Source organism: Megalopta genalis, chromosome 1 (assembly GCF_051020955.1).
Source record: "Megalopta genalis isolate 19385.01 chromosome 1, iyMegGena1_principal, whole genome shotgun sequence".
Lineage (NCBI taxonomy): Eukaryota > Metazoa > Arthropoda > Insecta > Hymenoptera > Halictidae > Megalopta > Megalopta genalis.
In genome coordinates, this window is record NC_135013.1 from 42,397,240 (window position 1) to 42,421,362 (window position 24,123).

Sequence of the window (24,123 nt, forward strand, 5' to 3'; positions counted from 1 at the left end):
CCTCCTCTTCCCACATTGTCCATTTTTGTTTTCAAGCTAAGCGTCAATTAGGTAGAATTTACAGTACTTGGACCATAGCAGTTTTTAGGTGCCAACTATTTATCGAACGATCAATCACACACGCGCTCGCGTTGCCGTTCGTCTGTTTGCCTTCTCAGTGACCAAACATAAGGGTGCTGGAACCATACTGACAATGAGTGTCAGTATAGGGTGCGCGTGCGCGTGTGACTAATGCGTATGAATGGGAGGCGATCCTAATGTGCGTTTAACCCTTTCGTTACAGTGAACTTGCTCGTCATTGCTCTGCCGCTTAGAGGTGGAGAACTATCGATAGTTTCCGATAGTTTACAAAAATCTCAATAGTATTATCGATAGTTCCCTATCTTTAGAGGAGTTCAATGAAAAATACGTATAATATAATGTTTCGGAGATACAAAAATTTGAAGAAATCAAAGAGTTTGAAGAATATAAAATTTTTACAGTATGTTCTCTTTATAATGTAATAAATCTGCAATAGACTTTGCAAATTATGGCAACGAACACTGGTTTTTATTTCAAAAAATGAGGATGTCGACATTTTGTGTCTTCAGCCTTGATCCACAATGGAACAAAACACCTGTTTTCTTGGGCATCGTTGATTAAATTTTATTGTCGAAATTTTGTACTGTTGCTTCATTAAATCTTTAGTATGTGACCGTAGCATAAAAAAATATTTTAAATAAATATTTTAAATATTTTTTCGAACACACACAATGGTGTTTTTTTATGCGTTAACTTCTTTAATTAACTTTACATGCACAATTGGTTTAATCCAAATGATGCATGTGAATCTGACTGTTACGGAAATTCTGCTTTCCTTACTTAACCAGTTGCTCTGCTTGAAATAATTATTTAAATAATTGTCTAAATCTTATTCGTTCATAAGTTTTCAATGTATTACATATTACTGGGTATCACCTTATTAACAAGAATTTTCTACAAAAAGCACGTTCGATTTTAATTCAAATTTCACCGTTTGGCAAAATCGATTTCGCATGGATCGAAAACAATTAATTTAAAATAAATTAATTTGTTTTGTCTTCATGCCCTTGAAATTAGAGCGAAAGTTGTTTCGTTATTTTGGAGTGTATATAATTAAAACTTCCGACGAAATTCAACGTCTAAAACAGTGATCGTATGCAGCATAGCTGAATAAAATTCGAGATTTTATCAAAAATCTCGAAATTTTAAAGAATTGCGATGATCTGGAGATTCCTGAAAATTTTCGGGAATCTCAAAAATGTTGGAGAATCTCGAAAATTTTCGAAAATCACGACATTCTCGACTATCGAGACGCTTTTGAGGGCCCGTCACGTCTCCGTTCGAAATTTCCGAGGCCTCGCACGATTTAAACAACATGGGGGCTCTGCCGATTGCGTCCGCTTGATATTTAGGTACGCTTTCTATGCATTTATTAGAAATTATACGATCAATTTCACAGTGCAAATACGGTAGCTGTAGTAGAACCGTTAGCCTGCGGTTGCGGCGGCGGCGGCGGCGGCAGCAGTAGCAGCAGCAGCAGCAGCAGCAACAGCAAGCAGCAGCAGCAGCAGCAGCAGCAGCAGCAGCAGTAACAGCAGCGTCAGTGTCGATCGAATGAACGATGGAGCGACCGTACTTGTGGCAGTGGCTGCGGCTGGTTGATGGCAACCCATCAAATTTCTATATACATTAACTATCAAAATTCTCTACATATTAAATATAATTTCCGAATATTACAAGTATTATCGCAACGAGGAACATTGTGAATCACTAGAAACAATACGAAGAAAATGTAAGAAGAATAGCCGGATCAATGTCATGAATGGAACACTTTTATTCGGAACGAGATAACAGAAAAAACTGAACGACCTAATTCTAGTTTGAAATATTCCAGAGATTAGTTTTTTCACTATAAGAATGCTTTGTTTCTAATATTTTTTTAAAGAAGTGCATTTAAGTAGTGTGACAAAATAAGGTATTATTGCTATTAATCTTGTAAGTACTGTTTTTTCATTCATTTTGTAAGTACATATACTAATCTTAAATTACATAAATCTTTTTTACTTCCTTGAGTGAATGTCACATTTTAATATATTATGATAAAAAATAATCCTTTTAATAAAAAAAACTGAAGAAATTAAAAACAATATCTGAATAAAAATATCTTAAAAATTAACGACATAATAAGCAAACAAAGTTTAGGGCATCTTTTATGTCGCATGTTTCATTTATCCATTTACTACAGACCTATAATATTCTGCGTGACTCATACATAAACTTGGTGACAATATTAAAACTTCAATTCGTTTAATTACTATGATGAAAAAAAAAACTTACTGCATGTGAACATTCTCAAAGAAATACGTGATCGAATGCAGTAAATAAAAATGCAATCGAAGATAACAGTACCTCATACAACGTTACGAGAAAAAATGATAAATATTACTTTTCGATAATAAACAACAGATTTCTAATAGAAATTAAAATCATAATAGATTTTTAATAGAAATTTAAATTGTAATAGATTTATATACGAATATAAATATACATTTTAACTTATAGCAGGTTTTCAATAGAAATTTAGATTGCAGTTAATTTTAAATAGGAATGAAATTGATTATAGTGGAATTTTAATATAAAATTTGATTTTAATAGATTTTTAATAGAATAATATGAATTTACATAGAAAAATATGAATGTTCTACATTACTTCTAAAATATTCTAAATCGAAACAAGATTTGGTTCTTCTATTTTCAAAATCTAAAAATGAAAAACAATGAAGATATACAAGGGCTCCATTGGGCAAATTATTTGGCAGCGGTTTGAATTCGCAATATGTATCATAACTAGACTGCGGATCGTTATGCAAAATGAAAATCCTTTACCTCGACTGCAACAAGCAGAAGTTAGCTAAAAGTTAAATTTTATCTAAAAATATCTAATAAATTGATAATAAGCTAGCGGCATTGTTTATCTTATCTCCCGCACTTACTGTTTTGTATTGCATCAACTCACTTTTGCCATAAAGCCATAAAATCCGCAGTCAAATCATGCTATTGATCCTGAAAATCACATTCACATACGAATTAACACTTCAAGTGTCACGTCGGTCATACGTAATAAAGTGGAACTCGTAAGTGTAAGATCACTTTCCATTGAAAATGAGTTATGCAGTGCAAAAACAACTTTATCACAGGATCTTTCAGTCGATAAATCAATATAGTTGATTCCTTCAGAAATAAGTCCAGAGGGAATCGTTTTTTCTAAAAACGTGTTGACGCTTTTCTTTTGTTTCTCTTCTGGCTAAATTCATTTGTATGTCATCTCACAATAAAAATTATGCTTACTAAATTTGTATTACTAGTGGCATTGTTATTTTCTTTAACTAATTTGCAAAATTATTATTTATCCTTGTCAATTATATTCTCTACTATTTCTAACATAAAAATATGCAAACAGGATGTTTTGTTAAGTTTTCGTTTAGATATCAGTAACAATATAAAAATTACTCCAAGTCTATAATTATGCACATTGCTGTATGTAGACAATTCAGAAGCCAATCAGTATAAATCCATTAACCTCAAAATTAAGATAAAAAGGATTTTGCAAATTAGTTGTAAAAAAATACTAATGCCACTAATCGTGTAAAATACAATTTGTACTATAAGATGACATACAAATGAACTTAACCAGAAGAAAAACAAAAGAAAACTCAAAGAGATATGATATTTGTATATTTTTATATATATATATATTTTCTATTTTCTATTATTTCTATTACAGAAATATAGAAATATGATCTTCTGTTAACTTTTTTTTTTAAATATCACTAAAAATGTAAAAGTTACTTTGAGTCTTAAGAACTTTTTCGAAATTCCGTATTTTTGTTAATTATTTTGAGTTTTGTATAAATCTGAATGTTGTGAATTTGCGTGTAATTTTTTTATAAGCTTATATATATAGTTCACTCATTCAAAAGACCAGAACTTCTTTAAAAATACTCGTTGGAAAAAGTGCATCGCAGCAACATAAATAAACATTTATGGAAAAAAGTTGTAAAGTTATTATCATTCATTTAAAAATCTGACATTTTATACACACCAACCTAATATGTACCTCACGGTGGACTTGATTCGAACATTTTTTGGGATACCCTATATATGTATACCGTACACATAATTTACGGATCTTTTAATTAAATATTCAAAGTCCGCGTAAAATCACACAAAACCGCGAGATGTATTCCGCTAAATACAAGTCGTAAACAAGCAGTCGATCGAATCAGTTACACGCGAAGGTGTACAATCAGACGTCCGATCGCATTAATTCGTACGCCTACGCTTGTTCGACAAACCTTCCTCCATAAAGTTTATATAGAGTGTTTATTTTATCCTGCACATTGAAATATCTTCGTTATTTTTGCTGATATATAGAAAACTGTGTCAGGACAACCTTGTTCAGTTCAAAGCTAGGAATATTATGATTTTTTCGGATTTTTTTTATGTTTTCGTTTTCTTTCAAGGTCATATTTCTACATTATCAAAGGTCATCACTATTTTATGCATATTATCCCCTATTTTTTATAACACTGCATTGTGGCGAACGTCAAAATGAATTCAACGACTTCTGACGCTATGACCTCTAAATGACCTTGAGCGAAATTAAATGCCCACTATCCGAGGAACAAAATTGTTAAATTTTTTCATTCAAGATTATTTAAAGGTCATAATGACAGATGTCGTTGAATTCGTCCTGATGAGCACCACGGTGCTGCGTTATAAAAAATAGGGGTTAATGTGCAGAAAATAGCGATGACCTTCAATACTTGAAACAAATGACCTTGAGTGAAAAATACATGAATCATAATATTCTTTGCTTTGAACTATAAACAAAACTGTCCTCACACATTTGTTTATATCGACAGAAATAATGAAAATATTGTAACATATACATTCAGTCATCTTAAATATATTTGTACGAAACATTTTGTCAACAGCATTTGGCCGACGAACTCTTGTTCGACAAACATTGACAAACCTCTTGGCTCAGAGCGAGCGTTACAGTTCGTGTAGTCATAAGCATTTAGTGTATCGCGCTTTTAGATGATTAGCAAGTGCGTCGTGCAATTGCTGCTCTACTGCGTTATCGTCTAATACATCCAGTCTCCTAAAATAAATTTCACGGGGAAATTATTAAAGCACAAGTCATTCGTGCACCACATCCATAAAATATTAACGACTCTGACAAGGGAAGTTTCCCAGGTATCGAATTATTGGATTGGCAAAAAAGTAATTTCGGTTTGCACCAGTAGACAGTGCTATGTTTGTATTGTCATATTGTATTGTATTGTATTGTATTGTCGTATTGTTATAATTTGTTTGTTTTCAGATCTGGTAGTTGACACTTTTAGGTTACTATAGAAACAAATTCCGTGTAAATTTGTTGACAACTGATACTTTGCTGTCAATTTTAACATGGAGTGCAAAAATGTGAACATTTTCGTCATATTTTACTTTTTCATTTTCATAAAGACAAGAAATCGGCCGAGGCTCACAAAGAGATATGTGAAGTTTATGGTTAACAGAACGAACGTGTCAAAATTGCTTCAAAAAATTTCATTCTGAAGATTTTTCACTTAAAGATGATCAACGTTCTGGTCGACCTTTTGAACTTGATGATAACAAAATCAAAACCATAATTGAATCGAATCGTCATATAACTGTACAAGAGATTGCGAAAAGATTAAATATATCACACAAAACAATTGAATATCACATAAGATGCCTTGGACTTGTTAAAAAACGCGATGTTTGGATTCCGTATGAATTGAAAGAAATTCTCTTAACACAACGAATCAGTATTTACGATACGCATTTTAAACGTAACGCAATCGATCCTTTTTTGGAACGAATTACAACTGGCGATGAAAAATGGATCGTTTGCAATAATGTTAATCGAAAAAGATCTGGTCCAACCGTGATGAACCCGCACAAACAAAAGGATCATATTGTCAATTTGGTGAAACTATGAAAGTGTTGTGTATTTTGAGCTGCTCCAAAGCAATCAAACGATCAACTCAGATGTTTACTGCCAACAACTTATAAAATTGGAGGAATCAATCAAAGAAAAAAGACCAGAATTGGCAAATCGCAAAGAAATCGTGTTCCACCACGACAATGCAAGGTCCGGTGCATCTTTAGCAACGTGTACGAAATTATTGGAGCTTGGTTGGGAAGTGATGTTGCATCCTCCGCATAGACTCGACCTTACACCATCGGATTATCATTTATTTCGAAGTTTACAAAACTTTTTAAATGGTAAAAATTTCAACAATAACGATGGCCTCGAATCGCACTTGATTGAGCTTTTTGCTAATAAGGACCAGAGGTACTATGAGCGCGGAATCGTGAAGTTACCAGAAAGATGGCAAAAGGTCATCAAACAGAATGGAAGATATTTGATTGATTAAAGTTCATTTTTATATAGAAAAAATTGAGGTTTATTTTACACTAAAATACTGAAATTACTTTCTTGTCAACCCAATAGTTTTGAAGAACTGCCGATTGGAAGCTATCCCACCTCCTATCAACTATAACGATTGTCATTCATTCAGATCAATATTTTCAAAATCGTCTATGTTCTTACTTCTTTAGCTATTTTGTTGTGATCACCTAGTGTGGAATGATCCGTATAACTTCTCCATATCATACAACACTCTCTCTCTCTCTTTCGGCTGAAACATTTCTCCGTATTATTCATAGTTTTCGAGATATTCGTTCGTTCCGTTTTAAACTGGACACCATATATACAATGCAAGTATACTTGAATCCAAGAAGATAACATTGCTGCATTCGAAAATTTTGCGAAATCATAGGAAGTATAGAAAGATGTTCGACATATAGTGAAGATAACTCTACGGAGATGTTAACAATATGTGTAATTTCTGCTATAAAACAGGCAATTGTTTCTTTAACAATTTCTGTAATAGAACGAGACTGTCTTTCTAGATTTTATTAACATAAAAATCAAATTTATTAATTATTTTCACGTTAAAAATAAATTTTTCAAAATTATTATTACAAAATCTTTTACAAAATAAATAGCTTCAATTTAGAAGAAATTAATCGTATTCATATTTGTGTGTGTGTGGTAGATTGTGTATGAAATCTTCATCACGAGTCTGACTCGTTGATATAGTGCAAAGGGTTATCTGATTTGGAATGTTTCCTGAGGTGCGAATAAAACGGATCTCTCTTCAACATATATGTATAACAATTGTATATCTCGGTGAGAAGGGATTGCGTTTTTTCTGTATTATAATTTTAAATTATTTCAGAATCGATCGCTGAAAATCGATGAGAGCTCTACTCAACTTTATTGAAGAAATTTCAAACTGTTATCCATAGCTTTCAAAGTTTATTTCTGTCCAGAGAACTTCATGATAAAATAGAGCAATTTGTACGTTACTGTTAATAAACATTCGATACTAACTGATGTTTAGACAACAAATTTTTAATACAATATAGAAATTGTCGACACTTATCGCAAGCTCCAGGAGTTACATACACATTTATTTTTGTTCTTAACCCTTTGCCCTACAACCACGTTTGAAAGACGTGATGAGATAATCGAGCCAGAAATGATTATCACGTCTGAGAGACGTGGTCAAAAATTGGGCCAGAAATGAGAGCCGTGGTGTGTCAGTCGGGCCAAATATAAACATAACTAGTTAGGCTCGTGTTAGACTAGGAGATACGTGTTTTGTGGTTCATGTTTTCCGTCATTTAATTGTTGCAATAGTAGCTAAAGGAAGTGGCGCAGAAACCAGCTTGACTTGTGCTGCGATTTTTTCGACCTTTAATTGTTCACAGCTCGTACGAAGGTCAATCGATTTCGGTGAAATTTTTAACATGTATATAACTTACCGAGATCTACAAACCAAATTTGTAAAATTTTTGTTGTAGGCTCGGATAAAAAAATTAAAAAACAAGAATTTTTTATTTTCTTTTGTCATTCTAAGCAATCGCAACCTTATAAAAAAGCATTCTAGTCATCATCTCGTAGACTGATCACTTTATCATCTAAAAAAAAATTCAAGTCATTTAACCTATTTCTAAAAAAGTTACTGCGTTTTAAAAAGTGTCTGAATATTAACGGGAGTCACTGTATTTACATTCCGTAAGAAGTTCCCGATTGGCATAACTTCAGACGTTTCACGCAACTGTGAAAGGGCTCAACGCGTGACCGATCTTGTTGTTGCTTGTGGCATACGTTCTTGAAACTTAAATCATAGGGCAAAGGGTTAGCCATTGAAACGAGTTAAAATTAATACAACAGCATTTTGAAATTCTTTAAATGTATTTAATGTTTTGCATTTGATTTACTCATTTTCTGTATAGATGTATAAAATACGTCGTCTACTGATTCTACGCGTTTATCCTGATTCAGATTCTGCTATATTTATGGACAACTTCACTGTAAATTCTGCGTTATTTTTCATTTTTAACAGGAAGTTGTTCATTATTTCAAATGGGCTCTGCGTTGATCTTAATTTTTAACAACTGTGTATGTTTCTTTACAAATTGTTACTATTTAATGTGATTTAATACTTTTTTTGAGAGAATCACAGGCTACATCGATTAGTACATTACAAAATAAAGGATTTCATTTAAAAGATCAAGAACAACATATAAATATTATATTAAACTCTTCATACATTCTGTACAAAAAAAAATAATCAACATATATTTGTTTGTACTAACCTCGAAGAACAAGTTGAAAGTCACCAACGAATTTGTAAATTTATAATTGGATATACGTCAGGTATAGTCAACGTGCTTCGTTTCCTAATTTCGTTTCCACATCTACCGTAAGAGAGACTCTCATAAAAATTGATTCATGAAAATTATCGACACGGTCGTCAATAAGTACGTATGGAACGTTATCAAGTCAACATGCAATTATCCTGTTCCTGGCAAATACCAATATGCATTGTATGCACCCACAATTGTCTCCTTTGCGAGTGTTGATTTCATTTTGTAAATGATCATATACATATACACGAAACTGGTATTAATTTTCGGGCGTACGTAAATTAAAACGCGTATACGGAGTCTGGTAAATGAATTGTTCACGCTCATGTATTTCTAGAAGAGTTCCATTTTCAATTGGTCAAAGAAATTGAACTTTCTAAAATATGCTCATGAACATTTACATACAGCACTACGTTCAAAGCGAGTTTTCTAAAAATTGTCTTATAGAATCCGTGAAAATTACAATTTCTCTAATAGAACCAATAACTGTTAGGGATGATCGACATTTTTTAATGCCCGAGGTAGTGCAAACGTTACCTGATTCTAACTAAATCAACCTACAAATCTATTAAGTATAAACGTTATTCATTTCTGTTAAATCGAAAAAGAAAATTTAATTCTTTTGTTATCAGAGTGTAGAAATAAAAGTAAATAAAGACATACAAGAAACAAAAATTGTCTTTGTCGATTAGGGAAATTAGTAAAGACGAAGACGCGCTAATTAACGTAACTATGGGAGAAATCATGGTGTAAGTGATTAACATTAAATCTTATCAAGCATTGACTCTGGAAAGCTTAAGGGAGGATAAGGAGCGTCCACAGATTCTTAAACGTAGAATTACGGTCGCATAACCGTATGTAGCATAACAACGTTGTAATGCAGACGGTGCCGTAACGCAAGCATATTGTTGAAATTGAATATCGCGCTTGTTTTCTTGTGAAAATTGCACAAACAACAGATATTGTTGTGTTACCACATGACTTGTATTAGTTTACTGTGAACTAGACATATTGTTTAGTTTATACCACATTATACAAATGTGTACAGATTGCTTACCTAGTATGATTTTATTACAATGGCGACACGTCCCGATTGTAAACTAGAAGTAATGACAAAAGATTGTTGAACTGATAAAATATTGATTTCATAGAACTGAATGATAACGCTCGTTAATGACTGTGTTTATGCCTGTTGCGGTCGCAGGATCATTGCTTTAGCAATTAATCCACGCCCGCTAAACGAAGTCTAATTCTAGTAATTTCTGTAAAGAATGATGTGATACCACAATAAATATCGGAGATTTCAAAAGCAAAGAAATCGTAATGGTAATTGAAGATGAAAACAAAGAGGAGAACTCGCTTCTGTTTCTGAACTCGACCTGTACACACGCGGTTGGCGATTTCCGCTGAATATTCGGTTACAGTTCACATAAATATTATTATTCAATTTAAAAGTTCTAATTTCTGACGATCAGAAGGTTGCCTTCTTTTTATTTCAGAACTTTTTATAACTAAACTGCGGATCTTTATGCAAATTCTCATTTTCATACGTTATTTTACAGAAATTAGAATTGAAGAAGAAATAATTAGAAGATAATTACATAGTATGGAAATAATATAAAATTATTAGTAGATCTTGTCAATTCATACGTTTTCTTGCAGTTTAAAAATCTGCACATGCCACGAATGCATAAACATCCGTAATCTAGTTATAACAATATATTATTCAAGCATATTCTCATGCGAAAACTTCGCAACGTATTTAGTTGCTCGTATGTACCATGTAATAATGGATGTCAAAATACAACACCGAAGTTTACATTATTATCTTAAAGAACCAGAACCGAAATTGATATAATCCAAAACCGCCATAACGGTTACGAGCGTATCGATTGCAAGAAAGAAGAACTGCACAGACATTTATTCCTGCCTTGAGTTATTTTAACTAGTTGTAAGTAATATAATGAAATTAAATTCTTCTAATAGTGTCACCATTTTTTGTTTCATCTACCTACAACTATTTTCTACTCCTGATTAAATTATCTTCAACGATCGAGTCAGAGAATTTTCATTTTGCATAGAGATCCGCGGTATAATTATAGCAAATTCTGAAATAAAAAGTAAAAGAAATTGTTCGACGTGCAAAGAGTGACACGTTGATCTTATTCGACTTCTGTTAATTGATTCGGATTAATCTTCGTATTAATTGTTTGTTTTAGGTAATCCTTTGGATTAACCAGTGACGCGTATTGCTAAATAATTGTGCTGCTTTAGGATAGGATGTGGGGACGGAGCATGAACGCTTGGCACGCCCCTGCGGCGTTCGATGCGAACGAAAAGACACGGAAAACTCGCTCGGCAACCCCATTTTAACCCCTACCTGTTTCTATGTGCGATTCCAACTACGCGACGTTCAGCGACTCGCTGTGAAGCCAACCTAAAGCCTACGCATTTTCCGTACATGCTCCGCGACAATACCATGAAACATTAACACATAGAATCATAACAATTGCTTCTTGTGTACAATGTTAATCACGTAACTTGTACATCTCAAATAACTTGCGCATCTCCGATAATATATAAATTATACCAAAAATTGTTATTATCTCTTTGAACATAATTACATTTTTAGCCACAATGTGCAAAAGTATTTTATTTTATCTCTAATTTTTCAACTTCTCATAATTTACAACGGTTATTGCACACATCAAGGTAAATATATATGATATACATACATAGAGATTTTTATATACTTGTATAAAGATTCCGATCATAAAAAGTTAAATACAAAAGTTCCTTAATTTCAAAGGCGTATCAAATTCTGTATTTAACAATTTTTCATGAAGTGCATAATTTAAAAGTTAGACGAGAAGTGCAAGTTACCTAACTCAACTTCTATATACAGTGTTATTGTCTACACCCTACACCATGAGAAGTTATTTATTGATAAATTGTAATCTGCGGTTACAAAAATTATAATAATAAAACTAATGACAACGAAAATAACTATTTTAAGTCGCGATAAAACTGCAAATACTTATTTCTATTGTACATTGACGACATGTACGATCACTTTGATTTTTTGTATCATTTAACAGTCCTTTGACTATATATTCATGTTGTTTTTTATTGTTTTCTGTTTTGAACATCTTCAACCTTTTCAGTCCTGTTAAGAATAATGCTTATATTCATACAAGTTTGCAATAAATTTTAGCATTCTTATAGTGTTAATGTTCGTTTATTTACATTATAAACATTCCACTGTTTTATATATAAAAGAAATGTATAATAATGTGAACGCGTAAAAAATAAGATCTCAGAATATTATATCCTAATTTGTGTCATCAGTTCAATAAACATTGATCTCATGAAGTAATAATGAAGGGTCTCATTTATATATATGTATATAAAATGTTAATGCATAACACAATAAATAACAAAACCACATTTTTAATTACTCAACATTAAAACTTCTTTCCTTCAGAGTATACCTCGTTAGCCAGCACCCCTCAACAGTTTTCCACAATATTTCCATAAACGAATCTCACGAGTCATGGTAAAATATCTATTTTTGTTGCTCTCGAAATTAGCTTTAATATTATTGTTTTATAAAAAGCTGCGTTACCAAGACAAAAAATAAACTTTGGTTTGGCTATATCATGTGCATATTTTCATGGCTGTTTGTTACCGATGTCTATGTTTATTATACTATTCACTTTTATATGGATAAACTTTGTCATTGTTTCCTTATACTCACCTAGATAGTAATACCATATCAATACCATTTGAACTGTGACTTTCTCTTTCTTTAAACCACGAAAGTAATAATTTAAATCACCAGATGGATCTAAATTAGAACGTTTTCCGTTGGAAAAGATCACACTTTTCTGTTCTTTATGCGACTGAGGTCGTTGATCTCCAAAACCTAATTGCACTTATTTCTGGCATTTGGTTATGGGCATTTTTTTAAAACAATTTACAGCTTTTCAAATGGTTTGAGCTCTGTATTATTCGCTAAACTGTTCTAAAATTTGTTTGTACGTCGATTTCTACTATTATCTGCTGCGCTATCAGTGCAGAATTCTATGCATACATTGAGATGGCTCCTTCTTCCCGCAAAATTGTTTTTCGATAACCAATCGCATTTTCTCAAATGAAATTCATGTTATGTTTTAAATAATTAAATACAATGCAAAGATTTCTTCCTAATATATTGGACATTTTTATCAGCAAACACTTTTTTTTAACATCTATCGACCGTGTCCATTTCACTTGAACTGAATTTTCTTGCTTGCAGTATTTTTATAAAACTGAACAACGAGACGAGTTCACTATTATTATTGATATTTCTCATTCGATATTAAAACATTTCAATGGTTTGTTTTTAAATTCTTCTATCTAGCTTTTCATATTCTTCAATTGATCTATTTAAATTGCACGACGATTTTTGTACAGCTACATTGATTAACCCTTCTCTGTCGCTAATAAATTCTTATAAGAGAACGACAATTTTTTTTAATTTTCAATCGTAATGGCTATCTTCCAGAAACTTGTAACGAAACTTATAAAGATTTTTATGCAAAATAAAACTTGTCTGCATAAATTCCAAAATCCAAGAGCTATGTTTTTGATTTTGTTTCTGTGTTTTTGCAATCTTAATATGTTGAAAGTAATGGAAAAGTAACTGGCAATTTTTTAGAAGTTTTCCACTATCTTAAATTTGCTTAATATGTTGAAAGTAATGAAAAAGTATCTTGCGATTTTTTAAAGTTTATCACTATTTTACATTTAATGTATTCATTTTTTCCATAAATGCATAAATTTCGCAGACTAGTAATAATGCACGCTAAACGGTTATGGTGCTCGCTTGTTTTTTCTTGCAAACCTGCGCTTTGCACAATATTTAGAATTCCTGCTGCATGTTCAAGGAAAACATGACGGATTTAATTAGAAATTAAGCACTTCTCGCACGCATGATACATATTTGTCATCTTTGCGCGGATCGGTGCGATTGCACAACTAAATAATGGTATGCCCATCAAAGTGAAGGAACGATCGTAACGCTCCTACTTTTGCGAAATCGAGGATCGTCATCGAATTCCATTTTAGTCGCAGAATTAAATAAATTTTCTTTTAAGATGTCTATGTATCTAATTGTGGTTAATTTATCATTAACAATTACTAAGTTCCCCAACCCTCGAGCACTGAAGCATCCCCATGCCATGATCGAACCACCGCCATGTTTCATCGTTATCTTCACATTGCTCTTTTTAAACACTTCTCCCAGTTTTCTCCAAACATACTGTCGTCAGTTATTATTAAGAATTTCGAACTTTGATTCATACAATATTTTGCCAAAATTCGATCGGTTTATTAAAACGTTCATATGCGAACTATAATGGTTTCGCTGTGTTAACTTTTGATAACCATCATATCCAGCTCTGTAATCCTTTGTCTTATTTGTGTAAGTTCGATAGGTAAATCTAAAGTTACTTTTATTTATTTCGCTGTCACTAACGGATTTTTTTTTTATTTCCCGAGATATTAAGTTATCCTGAGTTGTTCGCCGCTTTCGTCCGGTTCTAGGTTTAGTTTCAGCATGTCCTAGTTCTTTAATTTTATCGCAAATTCTTTTAACGCCTATTTTTAATAGATTATGCTTGTTTGTGATTACTGACCATGAATAACCAGCCTTTCTCATCTCGAATATTCTTAATCTCTCCTCTACAAACCGTTTATCTCTCTTTACGAAAATATCATACGAATATTGATGATAGAGGTTAAAGGTTATAATTGTGCGTGTAGGAAAGGTCTTATGGTTTAGAAAAGGATTCAATTAAGTATTATTATACATAGAAAAATACAATTTATGATATTGTTAACTTACTTTCCGTTGTTGAAATATGCACGGATAAGTGAAAATAAATAATAATTCACCAAAGATGCTGCTGAAATAAATGCCAGTCACGCTACTAATGCTTTAGTACATGACAAACAAACGTCAAAAAATGTGTCGTTTCATAGCAACCAAGTGCTCGTCTATTTCGCTAAACTTAAATTGTTTAGAGGCAGCGTTAACTTACTTTCCAAGGCGACTGTATATACTTATTTTCAAAATTATACAAATATCTAAACGGAAACTTAATAAAAAATAATATACAAAAACTAAGTTTCGTTTTAAATACACAGAGTATTTCAGCTGAAAGATCATTTCTAATGTAGAAATATAAAAATATGTTCTTTTGTAAAGTCTTTGTTTAAATATCAGTAAAAATGAATAATAATATTTCCTTGAATTTTTAAATTTGATATGAATTTGATTTGCAGAAAGGTGATCGAGAAACAAATAGAAGAGTATTATCAAAGAAAGGATTAATTTGAAATGCAGAATCAGTATATTATAACAGAGCTTGTAGAAAGTTTAAATAACTCTGTACTAATAAATTGTTAAAAGTGTACGTGCTGCACGAACAAACCGTCTCATTTCCACATGCAGAAAATCAAAAGAATTGTACAAAGTGGAAGCATATAGGCCGGAAGAATGTTTTAGTGCGGACGCTAATAAAATGAACATCGGAACACCGTTCATGAGTCCGTGCAAACAAACTTTCGAATTTTTCTGTTACCTTAAGCAATAATTGATAAAAGATATCCTACATGAATACGATTTTAATAGGACGTTACAAAACGGAAATATGCGAGCGTACAATTAACTTTACGTAACATTGTATACCCAGAAATGTTCGTATTCTGTAGCAAAGCTTTTGTCCATCGGCAGAGCCGATATCGAATCACTATGTCGATCCTTATCGTAGTTAAAATTGCAATACAACTGTACAATGGAATGTTGAACCAAACGTTTCGCACTATGTAATTAAAAGTAATCAAAAACTCGTATCGACGAGAACTTTCGTCGAACAATGTATATTACACGTAATTCATCGAAATATATAATAAATGTTAAAATTTGTTTAGTTGTAAAAGTAATAAGAGTGCGGATTTTATGCATTTATGGTAATATTGGCTAGTTGCAATTTAAAATAGTAGAAACGATTTTTATTTTGCATAAAAATTCACGATCTGGTAATAATTATAGGTTACCGAAAATATGATTTCATTGTCCATAAACTACGGATATTCATGCAAAATAAAAAATTTCTGGAAGTTGTTTCCTGTTTCGATAAGTTTAGTACTCCCGTTTTGTATTTCGCCTTCTCATTTTAACCATAAGCATATAAAATCCTTAGTCTAATTACGAGTAATGAAAACAGAATGTCCGTCTCCGATAACTGTTATGACTAGACTGTGGATTTTATACGTTTAGATACATTTAGATAGATTTAGCCACAACTTAAACCAGTGTCAAGAGTAAAAGAAACTGAGAACGTTGATGTATTAATCTGAACTTATAAAAATGATTAAAGCAAGGAGAAAGCTTGTATACGGCTCCTTGTAATTGACAAGAACACTTTTTATTTTGCATTAAAATTCGCAGTCTAGTTATAACTTATAAGTAACAGAAACAAATTTTTCCCATCGATGACTGTTATAAGCGACCGCAATTTCTCTTTACGATAACTTTTATGACTAGACTGCATATCATCACGCAAAATATAAATTATCTATGTTAATTGCAAGAAACATATGTAAGTCTGACGGAAATATCCTTTCTCTTTTAATCATTTTAATAAGCTGTACGTAATATAAAAATATTCTTTAATTCTTCTTATGTCTACACAGTTTTTTTATTTGATCTCGTCATTTTTGTTAAAAATTCATAAAATTCGCAGTCTACTATCCATGAGAAAATAGTAAAAACTCAAAACAGTCAACAAATTAAAATAATTGAAGTGTATGTATCGATGTACTATTTTCAATCTGTTGAAATTATTAGAAATTATCAGAAAGAAAAGAGTTAAATGCAAATGTGGTACTTCTTCCTTGCAATTGATGCAAAAAATTTGTGTTTATCATAATGATCCACGGTCGGTTAACAGTTATCGGGGAGGAAAATTCTGTTTCAATCGCTCATAATAGTTACAGATGAGAGAAATGTTATTTCGATCACGTATTATACAGGCTGCTTCAAAAATGCATGTGAATATTTCAGGGAGTAAATCTATACAGCAAAACAAGTGAAAAATGTCACATGAACATAATAACATATGTATGTGCGAGCATGCGTTGTATGAGGCACACCACCATTCGATTTACGAAGATTTATTTCGCGTTAATACAGTTCAGTATCATGAAAGACAGAGTATATTAGTTGTAAATTATTTCAATCCTGTAACATTAACCAAATTATTACGCAGAAGCATCCCTATGTTAACACAGTATGTACTGTTGTGTTTCTTCTTGTAGTCTCGTTTCTGAGAACAACAAACCCATCGCTTTGGTCGAATACGAAACAATTTCCTCGTTGATAACTGTTATCGGTAATTGAAATAAAGCTTTCTCCACTGGTAGCTATATGAGTGACCAAAACAGAATTTCCTTGGCCGATAACTGTTACGAATATACTGCAGAATTCTATGCAAAATAAAAATTGTTTGCATTAATTGAAAGAAATACAAACCAATCAGAGAGTTGTTTCTTCCTGTGACAATTTTTATAAATTGAAAATGGTGTATTTGACATCCTTAAGATCTTTTATTCTTGCTACTACTTCAAATGTTACCCACTCAATTTTGTCATAAATATAAAATCAGCTGTTTAGTTCTGAATAACTGGAATAAATTCCCTTCATTAAAAATAATAAATTATTTAAAAAATAATCTTCGCAATCGATAATATTCACTGGCAACGCGACAAATTTTTGGCTAATTTTAATTGTTATCTATCTGTTTTATTCATTGAGAATCCTTCTACCTATGGCACATATTTCACTAAACCTTTAGATTCGACAATGTTTCCAACGAATTTTTAAAAGAGATGTTTCTATGTGCAACGTGTTCAATTTATGTTTCGCGCTCTCCGTTCCGCGAAAACATGGTGCAACCAATCAGAAGAAAGAACGAAAGGGGGAAGTAGAAAGGAAAGAAGGAAGGAAGGCAAACAGGAAGGAAGGAAAGTATTTTACCAGGAGCATTCGTTCAGGATATCTCCAATATGATGCGAGATAATCTGTTTGAGAGTATTAAAACGTATACGAATCTACAAACCTCAAGTCTATAAATACAAATCTACAAACAGCGAGAACAAATACGAGATTTTTGCTGAAATATTATCAAAAAATACACACATGTCTGTATAGAGAAAATTTGAAGAATCCACCAACGAAGATAAACGAACGTAGACCCGTATTTCTTTACCACGAGATGGACTCGTGCACAGATAATTAGTCTCTAGAGTTGGTAGTTGAAATTTGACTATTATTGTTGCAATTATATAACAATATAACTCTGCGCAGACTTGAGAACATTTAAAATGACATTATTTTAATTATCATTTCAAAATATTACACAATTATTTTCATGCCTGTGATCCCTTCTGAAATAACATTATTTGAAATATTATTTCAAATAACACGTTATTTCATTTTATAATTCTTTGAAATAATTCTTTAAAATAGTTCTTTGAAATTATTATGAAGTTAAATTTAATGTTTTGGGCTGGCTTACACCTTTTTGCTTTAAAAAAATTGTCGTGAAAATATCATAAAATAAAATTTTTTCGTTGATTATTATTTTGTGGATTATTTCTTTGTGATAACGACGTTGTGTTAAACAAATTGTTGTAAAGATTTCATGAAATAAATTCATTATTATTATCATTATTATTAGTATTATTTCTTTTAGCCGATTTGAAATAAAGAAATAACAAAATAATTTGTTATTTAAAATCGTTTTATATCAAATGCATCGATATTATTTTTATTTTCAAACAATACTACTGAAACTAACGGTCTCGAAACTATTGTTTCAAATAGTTATTTTTTATTTTTATTTGAAATAAAATTTGCCCAGGCCTGATTCTGTGGACGAAATTGTGACTAATGCATTAATACTTAAAGTAAGAATCTCTTTTGACAGAAATATGACCGAGTATGCTTGGGTTCATCTAACATTTTATTCATCAATTTCTCTCAACAGATTTATTACAGTAGTCCCTCCAGACACGTTAATTTCTCAATTAACATTAATTAATAAACGAAAATTTGAATTAATTGTCAAAAACTTGATAGTCAAGTAACAGTATTTATACTTTGGGTCCAAATGAACTTCGCTGACCTAGTGTTAAAACGTTCATTCCCCAATGCGCGAAGAGATAAATTTAATATAGGTCAGAAACGACCCGGCCCCATATTTCGTTCCGCTGACCAAATGTTAATTGAAACCTTAGTTCCGTGCTAGAAAAACCAAAGTAAACTTACGACTGTTACAACAAATTGCTGTTTATCGAATAAATCGGTTAGGAATTTAACCGATCACAATTATTTGATAAGTTTGAACAAAGACCTCTCGATCTGTTTACCGACACTGGCAATATGCGAACGATTTTGTCGAGCAAGCCAGTTTTATTAGTAAGCCTTACCAATAAATTTTATTCACTTGATTAAACCTTACGTGGGTAATCCAATTGGCGGTGCAGTTGTGACACTCTTTAAACTATAATTTATTAAGCATCGTCGACCAGAAAGCACATACAGTCGTTCGATCGATTCCGTAACGTAAAGAACGCTAAATTTCATTGCGATACACTAAATTGAATTGTTACAACTATACATAATAAATATAGATTATTATTACACTATAATAATGATATAAAATATCATTGTAATGATATTTTTCGGCATTAATAAATTCGATACTTGTGAATAAATCGATTATTTTACATTCATTCTTAGATCCTAATATTATCTTTCATTTTTAAATAATTTCTTCCTAAAAGCTTCTATAAATTTTGACTGAGACCTTTAATGTTATATCTCAGTGGACAATGAATGAAAAGCAACTTTGATAGAAGCATACAAGAAATGAATTGTATTTCTTAGTGAAATGATTTTTTTTTCACTTATTTTTAAATGAACATGCTAGAAAGTAATGTAGTATTTATTGTAAAAGAAAAAGTGGAAATGGATTTTTTTGTAACAACTGTCCTGATAGCTAAGGACTAGATGTTTATAAAGACTAGTACAATTATGTGCATGCATTAGTAGTTTTATACACGTATCTTACGAAAACAAATCTTTTGCCAATTCTAATTCTTAGTACTTTGACGTTAATAAATTATAACTCGTTACATAAAAGCACACATGAGCATTCTACCGCTATACATTATAATAAATTAGGTTTTCAAATTTTCAGTAAACATCAAGCGATAATATTCATTGTAGCTTGCAACATTTGAGATAAATATACAAATGTATCTATCACTTCTACTTTAGTGTGGACATATGGGAATAATACATAAATAGCATAAAAAATTGTAATACATAAATTATTAGAATTAATTGTTCATTTATAATTGGTTGTACCATTAACAACATAATTATAGGCTGTTAACTAGTTATTCCTGTATTTCATTACAAATTGCATGATACTTGATATTTTAGATCACTTCAAATAATATTCGATTGGAATATGTTTATGCGATGTAACCATATGAATCGTACCCAAATCTGGAGACAAAAAATTTGTTCATGCATTAAAAAGACTTGAAAACTTACCACCACCAGAGTTCCAACAATTATCAGTCATCCCTGTTTATCCATCTGCAAAGTTGGCACTACATTATTACACTGATATCCAACTTGTTCAATTATGTCACATCACAGATGTCTTTGGCAGGAATATGCACCCTCAATGCACTTTTCATGAACTCTTCGTATCCGATAAATAAACTTTTATCTTCGTCAAAACGTACTGCACCAATGAGAAGACACCTGTTTTATTATAGCTCTCACAACACTGTCTTGATCATAGAGTATCAAATATGTATGAACAATAGTGCGATTACATACTTGCAATTATATTTAAAAAGTTTCTTTATAAATGGAAGATGTTTACATAGAACTAGCGGATGATATAACACTTCATTAAACACATCTATAAAGATATATTAGCTGTTATTTTGAACTTAGTATTTACACACGTAAATTTTTTCAATTTATTTCTTAGTTTAAGAAAGTCAACGAATAGTACTTGCTTCGTGCCAGTGACATGTCGTGTTGCATGTGTCTTCTCTGTATTTAAATTTAACATTAACTTATTTATTACATAATTGAAACTTATTCTGCTCTATAATTAAATGCAAAGATAGCTTTAAATAAATTTTGAATTTTCCATTTTTTACACAAAATATCTAATGAATTAAAAATACTAATTTTGCTTGATACAGCTATTTAATTATACAACACTTAGGAGAATTGGAGACATTATTAGTAGAACATATATACATATGTATGTATACAGAATTTGAAGTAAAATGTGTGTACCTGTATAAAATATGACTTGAATTTTCTTTACTTTTAGGCTTGCAGAATGAATATTAAAATCTATTTTTTATTCTTATTTGTTCTTCAGTTTTAAAATGTTTCAACTTATAGTCTCAGATGTTCAACAAGAGTATTTAAAAAAGTGACTGTCACATTATAACCCCAAGGATACAGGGAACAAACAAGAACGTATCTAAATAAGGAATGACTGGTTGGAAGGTGTCACGGAATAAAAATTAATCACTCGTAACTTGATTCGAAACGAATTTCGTAATAGCAACAATTTGCATGAACAGGAACAGTCTCGTGACTATCGAGGCGAGGTTATGAACGGTGTAAATAAATAAAATTGTACACCAAAAGGAGAATACTGTTTATCGTACTGCTGAGTGAGGTTATTTACGAGAATCAAAAAAGATTCAAGACACTTGAAACACGATCATGTACCTGTTGTGCGGTGATATGTCGTATCACAAGCACAACAATCAACTTCAAATGGAAAACGGGATGCAAGCTGTATTCTCGTCGCACGACCAGGTCGACAAGTTTCACCTGAAGTTTTCTCAAAGGTGCCTATAGGTCGAATTAGTTTGACGCCTTTGAGGTTACTACGTGTATTCGACAAAAATCTGGTACTCTGGAAAAATCGCGAGGCACTGTTTTGCAAGCGCAGAAATCAAAGACCAGGCCACTCATAAACTAGGCCTGACATCATGACAAAGACAGAAACGATCGTGAAACGTGATGACGAACGGACGACCAAACGCACGGCAATAGGGGGTCTCTGTATTATCCGTGTCTCTGTCCGTCCGTCTGTCTGTCTCCTTCCGTCTGTCCTCTCTTACATGTACATGCACGCACACATTCTCCTTCTCCCTCTCTCTTGGTTGAACATTCGTTGGCTCTCGCTTGCTCGCACTGTTCTTCGTTACTTCCCTAGATAATTCTATCTTCTTCGCACCGGCCAATACAAGGTTAAACGTTCATCAACATGAAACGGCACAAGCTACCGCGTTTCTGAATTTTCGTGGGCAATCACCAAGTGCCCTAATTAATCAACGTACCTCGCGTCGCATAATAGGGCACCGTCTTTCCTCTTATTTCTTCGAGTCTGTCTTTCTTTTCCCCTATCTAGCTACCTTTCTCTTTCTTTCTCTTTCATGACATAGCGCACTTTGCTTATTGAAAGAAAGGGGAAAAACTCATCTGGAAAATGGCCGCCGCCCGCTTGTTACCGATTTATCCCCTTCTTGCATGGCTACTCTCAATGTGCACGGTAACAAGCGTGAAAACACAAACAATGCTAATGCTTCCTGTATTCGAGCCAATAGGTCGTGATTATGATGAGAACACAGATTACGCGATACCGAAAACGTATATTCTAGACGCCGGCACACATACGTAATAATCGCACTACTTGCTACTACGAAAGAGTATACGTATTAGTTTTTTAATTCGCGAATTGTACGGCACCTCTTCCATTTGTCGCGCGTTCACGTGCGAAAAGATGGAACACAGCACTTGTTTAACACCACGATTTATTAAGCAAACAATCACTCCAACGGGAACGGACCGTCAGCGTCTTAAAAGTCATACGATTTTCTTTCGCACGTACTCTCGACGACAATGACGTCGCTTCACCATAGCACACGCTCGAGTTTCTGTCTCGCTCGCGTCAATAGTTCCGTTCGCCACCTTACGACTTCGGCTATTATCGGTGAACTACGATGTTTATTCGGTACATCAACTGACCAGTCATGGTTCACACTGAGATCGTTGCTGCTGCTCCTCTTCGTTTACATACTGCATTGCTACTTCCAGACGGTAGATGCGGTTACCGATGGTTATGTATTACCTTAATCATTAAAATGCGGACTCTATACGTTTATAGTAGACACAACTGTCTAGTGCATATTAAAAAACAAATTTCAACGAATTCTGATGTAAACATCGTTTTTATCCCTTACTCAGTACAGTTTACGAGAACATATTTACGTGTTTCTTAATTTCTATTTCTCGAAATTCTTTTACACAAATTTTCATTTGAATAAAACTGTGATCTGTTAGTCATTTGTAAGATAATGGATAATGTCTAGAAGATTGTGCGTGGGGAATAATTCTTGGTATCTTCCAAATCTATTTTTGTCTACAATGTCTTCATTGATTTTCTTTGGTTATCTGTCAACAGAGTTTGGTAAACTCCTATATACAGACATACGTATGTATACATATGTATACTACGTATATACGTAGTACATATTACATAGGTCAAATATATGTACAACAAGTATCGTACTAGGTAATACAGTTTTATGTATTAGATTATAAAAGAATTATTTACGAAATAAATTTTATAATGAATTGCTATATAATATAATGAATATATGTATTTACAACGATATCTCTACACATCAAAATATTTGATTGTGATAATTTTTGTCATATACATTTAATTTAAATAAAAAAGTCTCGAAATGCTGTGATCTGATATAAAATTCAATGTTTGCAAATGTATTTGCGAAAAGTTCCTATTTAAAATATAATAAATATTAAACAATGCAGCAGTTATTAAACAGAAATTAATTTCAGCATTCATAGGAAGTTTGAATAGAATTAGTTTTTATATAATTTCCATAACTCATAAAAATAAATTTGTTAAAGAATATTAATTTAATATCTGAGGTTTTTACATTATATTTTAATATAAATTTAATATAATAATATAAATTTTCTAATAATTCAAACTTTCTGTTTGTTATTTTGTTTAAATTATTTATTATAAATTATATCATATTTTCATCGTTGTGAATTATCATTCATATTAGAAATAAATTTCTGTTTCATTCTAG

General features: G+C 32.0%; 1 protein-coding gene across 9 annotated transcripts in view; it reads right to left on the reverse strand.

Moving 5' to 3' along the window:
- The window catches only part of Tlk (Tousled-like kinase), a 101,927-nt gene extending 78,601 nt beyond the window's left edge, over positions 1-23,326 (reverse strand). For 3 of the 9 annotated variants that reach the window (XM_033475876.2, XM_033475495.2, XM_033475641.2), the window contains exon 1: positions 20,507-20,885. Coding sequence is in view for 7 of the 9 variants with exons in the window: in XM_033475495.2 (XP_033331386.1) it covers positions 20,507-20,537 (31 nt within the window). In the remaining 2 variants the exon portion in view is untranslated. Of the gene's footprint in view, positions 1-20,506; positions 20,886-22,119 lie in introns of those variants that run through there. The other 6 variants (XM_076528177.1, XM_076528175.1, XM_033475416.2 and 3 more) reach the window with 6 other exon arrangements.
- Between the last annotated feature and the right edge of the window lie 797 nt (positions 23,327-24,123).